General features: G+C 46.0%; 1 protein-coding gene across 1 annotated transcript in view; it reads left to right on the forward strand.

Annotated features, from left to right (window-relative positions):
- The window catches only part of LOC128699424 (uncharacterized), a 152,060-nt gene that overhangs the window by 38,460 nt on the left and 101,255 nt on the right, over positions 1-12,345 (forward strand). Inside the window, exon 2 of the mRNA XM_053792125.2 lies at positions 2,278-4,282. Coding sequence (XP_053648100.1) covers positions 3,698-4,282 — 585 coding nt within the window. The 5' untranslated portion in view covers positions 2,278-3,697. The remainder of the gene's footprint in view (positions 1-2,277; positions 4,283-12,345) is intronic.

The raw sequence follows: 12,345 nt of genomic DNA on the forward strand, positions 1-12,345 counted from the left end.
AATAAGACTATTGGTCACTACAGTAGGACTATAGGTCACTACAATAAGACTATAGGTCACTACAGTAGGACTATAGGTCACTACAATAAGACTATAGGTCACTACAATAAGACTATAGGTCACTACAGTAGGATTATAGGTCACTACAATAAGACTATAGGTCACTACAATAAGACTATAGGTCACTACAGTAGGACTATAGGTCACTACAATAAGACTATAGGTCACTACAGTAGGACTATAGGTCACTACAGTAGGATTATAGGTCACTACAATAAGACTATAGGTCACTACAGTAGGACTATAGGTCACTACAGTAGGATTATAGGTCACTACAATAAGACTATAGGTCACTACAGTAGGATTATAGGTCACTACAATAAGACTATAGGTCACTACAGTAGGATTATAGGTCACTACAATAAGACTATAGGTCACTACAGTAGGACTATAGGTCACTACAGTAGGATTATAGGTCACTACAATAAGACTATAGGTCACTACAGTAGGACTATAGGTCACTACAGTAGGACTATATGTCACTACAATAAGACTATAGGTCACTACAGTAGGACTATAGGTCACTACAATAAGACTATAGGTCACTACAGTAGGACTATAGGTCACTACAATAAGACTATAGGTCACTACAATAAGACTATAGGTCACTACAATAAGACTATAGGTCACTACAGTAGGATTATAGGTCACTACAATAAGACTATAGGTCACTACAGTAGGACTATAGGTCACTACAGTAGGATTATAGGTCACTACAATAAGACTATAGGTCACTACAGTAGGACTATAGGTCACTACAATAAGACTATAGGTCACTACAGTAGGACTATAGGTCACTACAGTAGGATTATAGGTCACTACAATAAGACTATAGGTCACTACAGTAGGACTATAGGTCACTACAATAAGACTATAGGTCACTACAGTAGGACTATAGGTCACTACAATAATATAAATGGTTCAGAGAACCAACAAGTTGATAAATTAGACACAGTATTGATGTACTTAACTACTGCACATGTGTCTTACTTATCAACCTGGCGGTACACATTATGAGAGTTGAAAATTTCAATCCAATAGGATGAGAAGTTCTTGAGTTATGAGCGAAGGAAAATCCAAAAATTGGAGGAGGGAAACGAAATGGGAAAAAATCCAGGCAATCACTTAAAGTTTTCCCTTCGGGGATACCTAATTAAGGCATCTATAATCATTCCAAAAATATTTTCGGAGGGAGAGCCTCTTCATACAGGAACTAAAATTTAAATAGAATAGTTTTACGTGAAAAAAAATAAGAAAAATGGAGTCAATATTTTGTTTAAGGGGTAACTATAAAAACTTCATCAAACTGCAATATAGTCATTTTTTTTTAATTAACACTGACGCCCCATGGGTTAGGAATCTATTTTGGACTTGGCTAACACATCAAGTTGCCTAGAAATATTGTATTCAATGGAGCTTTAAATTGTAATTTTTTTGGTCGGTATCTCAGTTTTTTTTTCCTGTGATCACAATGACTAATTTAAGTCAGCTTCTACGAGCACTTTGGCTGTAGCTGTTTTGACCACTGTAGTATTAATGGAAGACTATTTTGACCACTGTAGTATTAATGGAAGACTATTTTGACCACTGTAGTATTAATGGAAGACTATTTTGACCACTGTAGTATTAATGGAAGACTATTTTAACCACTGTAGTATTAATGGAAGACTATTTTGACCACAGTAGTATTAATGGAAGACTATTTTGACCACTGTAGTATTAATGGAAGACTATTTGGACCACAGTAGTATTAATGGAAGACTTTTGACCACTGTAGTATTAATGGAAGACTATTTTGACCACAGTAGTATTAATGGAAGACTATTTTGACCACAGTAGTATTAATGGAAGACTATTTTGACCACAGTAGTATTAATGGAAGACTATTTTGACCACAGTAGTATTAATGGAAGACTATTTTGACCACAGTAGTATTAATGGAAGACTATTTTGACCACAGTAGTATTAATGGAAGACTATTTTGACCACAGTAGTATTAATGGAAGACTATTTTGACCACAGTAGTATTAATGGAAGACTATTTTTACCACATTAATGGAAGACTATTCGTGATGTAATGGTTAAATTTATTACTAAAGACTAATTAAGTGTCACATATAAGAAAGTTCTATGTTAGTTTGTTCTATATATATAGATTTACACCTTCTAATCTTGGTGTAATTTATGTATTTATGCGGATCTAATTTTTCTTTACAGATGCCCAGAAGAAATTTCAGAAGAGTGCCAAGTAGAGACAGAAGAACAGTGCCACAACTGTGCCCTTTAGTGTTCAGTATCTTTCTTAGTGTTCAGTGTTCTCTGAGGCGTTAACTAAATTTTTTATAACTGGCCGTAATTTTTAAGGAGGTGGAGCGGTAAGCCAGTGGAAGGCCTCGGTCAGATGACCAAAAGCTCCAGCTGCAGGTCATCATATGACTAAGACTCGCACCAGTAAACACCTGTCCTGTTTCCTGGAGAACTTTACCTAACCTAACATGATGTGCTGATGATTACATTGATCTAATAGTGTTTTGTCGACAGGTGTACATATATATATATATATATATAAAAATGTTAGGAACATTTGTGTTTTGTTGGTGTGCGTGAGACATGTTAGTGGTGCTGCCGCGGTCACTTCCAGTGGTGCTGCCACGGTCGCTTCCAGTGGTGCTGCCACGGTCGCTTCCAGTGATACGTCGACAGTCACTTCCAGTGGTGCTACTGCGCTCTTTTGCAGTGGTGCTGCCACGGTCCAACTTAAAACAATGTTGAAAATTACCATAACGGTGGTTCGTTGTTAAGAAATGTTCTGAGGTCTCCTGATCCCTTGTAGCCTCAGGTCTCTGCCCTGACCTCCACCGTGGAGGCAACAAGAGGCACTACACTGCCTTGACCTCCACCTTGGAGGCAGCGAGAGGCACTACAAAGAAGGTCCAGCCTTGCATGAGTGCCTCAAGACTCGTCTGAGGTCCTGTAGTGAGTGCGTGGACAAGGGAGTAAGGAAAGAGCCACTCTCATACGGTGCTTCATTTCTGTATTTGCTCAATGTTATCATCCTGGTAACGAGAATCAAAAAATATTCTCACTAGATGCGCAGGTGCTCAACCCTTTGTGTGTGCACTTTCCTGTTATCCCCAGTGCACCTAGCAACGAGATATAAAGGCACACCTCGGCAGAGTAAAGCGAGAGTGCACTAAACATCATGTGAATGCACCAGGGAGTGAGGGAACACGAGAGTGCACCCTGGCTTTAAGACAAGACGTGATTTTGAGAAGGCAAGACGGAGAGCCGTGACTGTATCAGGCGACAGTGCACCAAGCAGCAATGCAACAACTTGCAGTGCCACAGGCAGCAGTGCACTAGACACCAGTGCATCAACCAGCCGTGCACCAGAGAGCAGTGCACAAGACAGCAATGCAATAGGCACAAGTGCACGAGGGAGCAGTGCAGCAGGCACAAGTGCACCAGGACGCAGTGCAGCAGTCAGCAGGGAGAGCCGTGAGGTGCAGGAAGCAGCAGTGAGTGCAGCAGGCATCACGTGGAGCCGTGAAACTCACGGCTCCACTATGCATCGTGGGTCCCGGTGAAGCAGTGCCATGGCCAGCCTGGCCGTGGGTTGAAGTGGCCCAGGTGTGTCATGGATGCTGGCCCCTGGCGTGGAATCAGAGACGCCATCTTGCGCCTGTGGACGCGGCGGGACGTCCCCAGGAATGACGCCAAGGACGCCCAGGCGTCCAACCCCACGGACACGGTGACAGCGGCTGTATCTACCGTGTCGGACACCAGTCTACCCCCACTCCCGGTCCCCGCCCCGCCCACCATCACCACCCAGGGCGCCACCAGGACGCCCACCCTCCGTCTAAGGGCCCCGGGGGAAGCAGCGCCCCTGGAGGAGACGGAGGACGGGGAACTAGAAGGAGATACCACCGTGTGCAAGGCCCAGGAGCAACTAGATACCCTGATACGTAACCGTGGGTACCTAGTGAAGGAACACGTACCCAGGAAGGTACTGGAGGGGCAGGTGATGGAGAACATACGCAGAAGGGAGAGGATTGCTAAAATCCTTCGTCAGGAGGAAGTGACACTGACCATGGTGCCCGTCAACCCCGCCCTCACGGTGGCGGCTGCCACCGCCGCCGCCCACGCTGCCGTCGCCAACAGGGAACCGCCGCCGCCAGAACATCCTGAGAGGTCAGCTGAGATGATGAACCTACTTACTAAGGTGAGTACCTCAGTGCTGACCTCAGTGCTGACCTCAAGGCTGACCTCCCTCCACCTCAGACTCTTCCTAGCTGACCTTCTCCTAGCTCAGTCTTCCTAGCTGACCTCCTAGCTCAGTCTTCCTAGCTGACCTCCTAGCTCAGTTTTCCTAGCTGGGCTCCTCCTAGCTCAGTCTTCCTAGCTGACCTCCTCCTAGCTCAGTCTTCCTAGCTGACCTCCTAGCTCAGTCTTCCTAGCTGACCTCCTCCTAGCTCAGTCTTCCTAGCTGACTTCCTCCTAGCTCAGTCTTCCTAGCTGACTTCCTCCTAGCTCAGTCTTCCTAGCTGATCTCCTCCTAGCTCAGTCTTCCTAGCTGACCTCCTCCTAGCTCAGTCTTCCTAGCTGACCTCCTCCTAGCTCAGTCTTCCTAGCTGACTTCCTCCTAGCTCAGTCTTCCTAGCTGGCCTCTCCACACAGCCTACAGACATGACTGGGGAAAAATGAATCAGGATCGATCCAAGGAAGCGCTCCATCTCCTTGAATCAAGAGCCCCTGACCGGCATGTAGGAACCTCCCTTGAAGGGGGGTAGGAGGGGTTCTAACTGAGGTTCTTCACAGCTGTGAAGGCTCGATCCTTCGCCCTTCCAGGTGGGACACGCCAGTGTGTCGTTACATTACGAGATGTCGTACCAGCTTACGACGCCAGCAGCTGCGTATCACATTTCCGTTATAACACAACTATCCCTTCCCCACATAGGAGAGAGAAACTCGTGGCGACGTGTCGGTCCGACTTGGACCACGAACAAGTCAGACTGACAAAGAAGGTGAGGGAGCCAGTGTATATTGGAGAGGACTGGGACGGGACCACGAGAGGAAGAAGCAAGTGGAGAAGTGGTGGTAGTGGTAATGCTGGTAGTGGTGGTAGTAGTAGTAGTAGTTGACGGGCTTCCTCTGCAATATTGCAAGCTCCTAATGATGTGTTGATTGCAACACGAAAGGCCTAGAGCTACCATTCAGCTTTCCCCGTTGATGTTTCGTGTATATATATATATATATATATATATATATATATATATATATATATATATATATATATATATATATATATATATATATATATATATATATATATATATATATCGTGTGGCACATGGTGTTGCCTCAGTCTGTACTTAAAGCAGATGGCAGTATAGACGTGACACTCCCAACACTAAGTGAAAACTGGGAAGGGGGGGGGGTAGAGTGGGGTGGGAGGGAAGGGAAGGGGGAGTGAGAGATAGGTGGGTCGGGGGAGGGGTCAAGAGTGTGTAGAAGGAAGAAATGAGAGAAAGAGAGAGAGAGACAGACAGAGAGAGAGAGACAGAGAGAGTACTACTACTACCAGCATTCCTGCCATCACCATCACCACCACCATTATCACCACCACCATTATCACCACCACCATTATCACCACCACCATTATCACCACCACCATTATCACCACCACCATTATCACCACCACCATTATCACCACCACCATTCCCACCGCCACCATTCCCACGACCACCATTCCCACCGCCACCATTCCCACCACCACCATTCCCACGACCACCATTCCCACGACCACCATTCCCACCGCCACCATTCCCACGACCACCATTCCCACGACCACCATTCCCACGACCACCATTCCCACGACCACCATTCCCACCACCACCATTCCCACCACCACCATTCCCACCGCCACCATTCCCACGACCACCATTCCCACGACCACCATTCCCACCGCCACCATTCCCACGACCACCATTCCCACGACCACCATTCCCACCGCCACCATTCCCACCACCACCATTCCCACCGCCACCATTCCCACGACCACCATTCCCATGACCACCATTCCCACCGCCACCATTCCCACGACCACCATTCCCACCACCACCATTCCCATGACCACCATTCCCACCGCCACCATTCCCACGACCACCATTCCCACCACCACCATTCCCACCGCCACCATTCCCACGACCACCATTCCCATGACCACCATTCCCACCGCCACCATTTCCACGACCACCATTCCCACCACCACTATTCCCACCGCCACCATTCCCACGACCACCATTCCCACGACCACCATTCCCACGACCACCATTCCCACCACCACCATTCCCACCACCACCATTCCCACGACCACCATTCCCACGACCACCATTCCCACCGCCACCATTCCCACGACCACCATTCCCACGACCACCATTCCCACGACCACCATTCCCACCACCACCATTCCCACCACCACCATTCCCACCACCAGAATTCCCACGACCACCATTCCCATGACCACCATTCCCACCGCCACCATTCCCACGACCACCATTCCCACCACCACCATTCCCACCGCCACCATTCCCACCACCACCATTCCCACCACCACCATTCCCACGACCACCATTCCCACGACCACCATTCCCACCACCACCATTCCCACCGCCACCATTCCCACGACCACCATTCCCACGACCACCATTCCCACGACCACCATTCCCACGACCACCATTCCCACCACCACCATTCCCACCGCCACCATTCCCACGACCACCATTCCCACGACCACCATTCCCACGACCATCATTCCCACGACCACCATTCCCACGACCACCATTCCCACGACCACCATTCCCACGACCACCATTCCCACGACCACCATTCCCACGACCACCATTCCCACGACCACCATTCCCACCACCACCATTCCCACGACCACCATTCCCACGACCACCATTCCCACCACCACCATTCCCACCACCACCATTCCCACCACCACCATTCCCACCACCACCATTCCCACCACCACCATTCCCATGACCACCATTCCCACCACCACCATTCCCACCACCACCATTCCCACGACCACCATTCCCACGACCACCATTCCCACCGCCACCATTCCCACGACCACCATTCCCACGACCACCATTCCCACCGCCACCATTCCCACGACCACCATTCCCACGACCACCATTCCCACCACCACCATTCCCACCGCCACCATTCCCACGACCACCATTCCCACGACCACCATTCCCACGACCACCATTCCCACGACCACCATTCCCACCACCACCATTCCCACCGCCACCATTCCCACGACCACCATTCCCACGACCACCATTCCCACGACCACCATTCCCACAACCACCATTCCCACGACCACCATTCCCACCACCACCATTCCCACGACCACCATTCCCACGACCACCATTCCCACCACCACCATTCCCACGACCACCATTCCCACCACCACCATTCCCACGACCACCATTCCCACGACCACCATTCCCACCACCACCATTCCCACCACCACCATTCCCACGACCACCATTCCCACCACCACCATTCCCACGACCACCATTCCCATGACCACCATTCCCACGACCACCATTCCCACCACCACCATTCCCACGACCACCATTCCCACGACCACCATTCCCAAGACCACCATTCCCACCGCCACCATTCCCACGACCACCATTCCCATGACCACCATTCCCACGACCACCATTCGCACGACCACCATTCCCACGACCACCATTCCCACCGCCACCATTCCCACGACCACCATTCCCACGACCACCATTCCCACCACCACCATTCCCACGACCACCATTCCCACGACCACCATTCCCACGACCACCATTCCCACCGCCACCATTCCCACGACCACCATTCCCACCACCACCATTCCCACCACCACCATTCCCACGACCACCATTCCCACGACCACCATTCCCACGACCACCATTCCCACCGCCACCATTCCCACGACCACCATTATCGTAAGGGGTTCTTGAATGGAGATATCGTAGGATAAGGTAGACACACTTGTAGGATGGTAGGTGTATTGTCAGACTGAGATGAGAGATGGAGCCCGGTGCCAAGCCTGTTCACGTTCTGTAGGTCTGCCGCCGAGTGAGGACGGGACAGAGGGATCACTGCCCATGTGTATCCCTATGACGTCACACAAAGCCACAGGCCTACGAGGGGTCTCGTGTCTAAAGCACATGGATGATGCTACTGCTATGCTATATAATACTGGGAATACAGGGATCAGCAACTATGCTGACAGCTCGGTCATGTTACGTATGTCGTCCCGACATACACTACTATACTATAGGCTGAACAGGCAGGCGGATCTGGGCTGATTCTATACAATAACAAATTCATATATAACTTAGAACTAATGGATGGTACAACATGATTTTGACGTAATGGGTGTTAACGTAATCATTACAAACTATAAGAACAAATCATTATACAATATGGATGGAATTGATCGATCGATCTGTATTCATGCACTCTACGGATTCTGAGGAAGAATAATTATATACAAAGAAGTGTTTAACAGAAAGGCAGATTCGGTGCACACAAATCTAGACTGTTAATTCTCAGAATACGGAGGGAACGTGAACACGAAAATTTCTGACAAACTGATCAGCTAATAACAAAACACACAGTTGACAATTTCATTCATCTCAGACATCTATATTATACAGACTATGTACATTTAAACCCAATTCTGCGAGGGTAAGGTTTACGTATGCAGAATGGTTATCATCTCTGGGAGGATTGAATTCCTCTGCAATGGCTAACACATGCCTTGACTGAGAGAGATCTGAACGAGTATCTACAAAAGATACAACTACAATCACTAGTGACTGTGGAATTACTAACTCGTCTGCTAGGAGTACTCAACTCGACTATTCGATACAGTAATTCTTGGCTCATTACAAAGTCACTAATGGGTACTGGTGGCTTCACAGTAAGAATAAGCTCTTCCTGGAGCAGGAATCGAATCACACCAGAACACAAGGGATCTATTCTTTGGGCATTTTTGACATCCTCGACAGTAAATGGAGGATCTGCAGTAACTACACTAACGTGTCGCGATAAAGCATCTGCGACTACATTTGACTTGCCAGGTAAATTTTCAAAAGTGGGATTGAACTCTTGGATAGTCAAGGTCCATCTGGCTAACCTTCCAGTAGGCTGTTTGTTCTGGAATAAAGGTAACAGTTCTTCCTTACTGGAGGAAAGAACAAACTCGGTGGAGTGGATGACTCCCCCCGGTTGAAAAAATTAACGCTATAACACGCAATATGAGCAAGGGAGAACGAATCTACTATCTCAACTGCAAGCACAGGAGAAAAGAAATGAACACGGTGAACAATGCTGATATTCAAACTGAGTCGCACACAGTGACACGAGGTATCAGCTATAAAGAAACTACACTTACAAACGTTAACATGTGAAAGTTACTCGAGAAATAACTTCTTACAATGCACTGATTACTGTCAACTAGGATGGGATCACCATCTGGAACATTAGGAACAACAACAGACACTCTAGTGAGAACACTAGCTGTAACAGAGACGTCTTTCTGCAGACAGCATGTCACATCAACAAGAGATGGCATTACTAGTTGCAAGTAATCGTTTTCTGACAAGGCATCCCCTGTGGAGAAACTACTACTCGAACTAGCAGTCATTGCAGGGATAGGCTGTGCACTCAAGGCAGTCTGAGTGTCCCCGGACACTTGAGGCAACGGAACACTATCCTGCAAGTCTGAAGGTATAGGTGGAACACAGATGGGAGTGACAGAATTACTAGTGCCTGACCGCTCGGCTACGTTAATAAGTAATTCATGGATTTATAGGAACTTAATCTGAACTTCACATTTCGCAGCACTTTAACAAATCTCAGATACAAGCTGTGAGAACAAAGACATTGCTCAAGGGCTAGATATTGTCTTTCAGTCAGTAAGGGAATATTGTTACTATGGACTGATTCATATTGACTTTGACTGGAATGATACACTAAGTGAACGTTCAAAAGTGACTGGGACATCTTCTCAGTGAAAATACTGAAGGGCATAAGTCAAGAAAAGTGGAGAGAATGACACAATAAGCTTAAATGGAAGAAAATGCTTAACTATTCTGCATAAGTAATTAAAAATTGACAAGTTACACAGTAAGCAAAGAACTCACACAAGAATAATATGCAACTTAACAAACACTGAAAATCAAGAGAACTTGTACTTTGCTCAAATCTAATATGCTCAACTTTTACTTTAAATTGAATAAATGGCACAGTGAGTTGTCTTTACTTTCAATGCAACAAGGAAAATACACAATAAAATAATAAAATGGACTCAATAAACTTGTGCAAAAATTAAAACAAACACACAATTCACTGAAATTAAAAAAATAAAATGACACAGACAGAATAAAATACTATGCACAGAACAGAACATAAGAAACTGCACTGTAATAAACTGTATTGCACAACACTGCATAAAATTGTCTGCAAGAAAAACTTTAATAGCAACACAATATTTGCACAAGAATTATTGCAAAATGAGTCTATGTGCAATAATAAAAATTATAACACACAAGAAAGAAATATATCAAGGAATGAACACTTTAACTCTTAACTGCACTTAAACAACAAGCAAAAGAACAATTTACTTTAAAAGGAGAACTTAAAAATTGCACTAAGAGTGAATTTGTTCAATAAAATATGAAAAATAATAGGTGCTAAAAAACACACAACAAAAAGGAATACAACACTTACAGTGATGCAGAACACAAAACATCAACATAAACACAGTACTAGAATTTTCTTGCAATGAAACTTGATGTGTGAAAAATTTTGTAAATGTGAGCTCTTGCTGGGACTTAAAAAATGGCACTATTGTCTGTGGAAATAAAACAAATTAAACACTGGCTGAATAAAGGAATATGAACACAAGAATGTTCAACACACAGGGAACAAAAATAATAAAATTACACAAATGCTGGGAAGAAAAAAATAACAGACAACACTGAGTTGTGATGCAGAATATGAGGTGAAAAAGTTACTGAGTTAATACACTGGAATTCTGAAGTTTAAACACAAGTTCTATATTGCTCATATGTTGCACACACAACAAAGGAAACACTAAGTACTTACTTCAAGTGTATAAAAAGATACACAACACAACAGATATAAAATAATGCACGAAAATTAACACTGAATTAAGGAGATTAAAAGAAATTAATGCAATCAGTACATGATAAACACTGAGTCTGATCAAGAGTCACTGAATGTCACTAAGAGAAAAATTCACTGGAACACAAAAGAAATGTCTCAACACTCGCAAATGTCTCTAAAAAAAAAATATTATAGCTGTAACACTTGAAAAAAATGAGATTGATGGATTGTTTATATCGTCTTGCTGCTGTCCTCTGCACAGATGATCGTAGAATTGCGCTTAAATCGGCGAGAGACAACACACAGGAGGCTTTTAAAGATGGCGCGCCACTCTCTAGCTCTTGACCCCCTATGTGGTCCTTAAAATATGGTGCTACAACCCTTAGCAATGCACCAAAACACTGATGAGGTAGGTGAGTTGTAATGGCCGACTGTAGTTGGGTTTGTGGGTAATGGCTGAGCGAGGCGTCTGAGACCGGCAATGGTGCGACACCCGTGATCGTGAGTGGCTGGGCTTATGGGTTGAACGTCCTAAGCCTCACTGAGAAAACCCACACTGCCGCGAAGATAATTCTAAGCCGGCTGGCTTAGAAGAAACCCACGAAATACTACAACACCACAAGGATGACAAGGAGCACTCAGAATGCTTGGAACTTGAATCACAAGCGATGAAGACTAGTCACGTGGCTTGCCTGAGTACTGGGGTAAGACACCTGGGTTAGTTGCTAGCTGGCTTATCTTAACCCTTCACACAGAATGGCTTGATAACTTCACACGATGAGCACAGCAGGGGTGGAAGCTGGCTTGGCAGGCAAAATAATTGGATGGAGTAGGCTAGGCTGGACTGGACTCGGGTGTTCTGACTCCCCCACCACAGACTGGAAGCTGGCTTATTTTGCAAACTCGGGTCAACCCCTCGGGAGTAATGCAAAAAAGCAGGTAACACTAATACAAAGAGACTGACCAGTGAATAATGTAGAAGCTGGTAGAGTAGCTGGCTTGAGGTAGCTGGATGGGGTGAACCTCGGTAGGCCTACTGGTAACACGAAATGGCCGTCTTGCTGGTCGACAACT

The sequence above is a fragment of the Cherax quadricarinatus genome, chromosome 61 (assembly GCF_038502225.1).
Source record: "Cherax quadricarinatus isolate ZL_2023a chromosome 61, ASM3850222v1, whole genome shotgun sequence".
Classification (NCBI taxonomy): Eukaryota; Metazoa; Arthropoda; class Malacostraca; order Decapoda; family Parastacidae; genus Cherax; species Cherax quadricarinatus.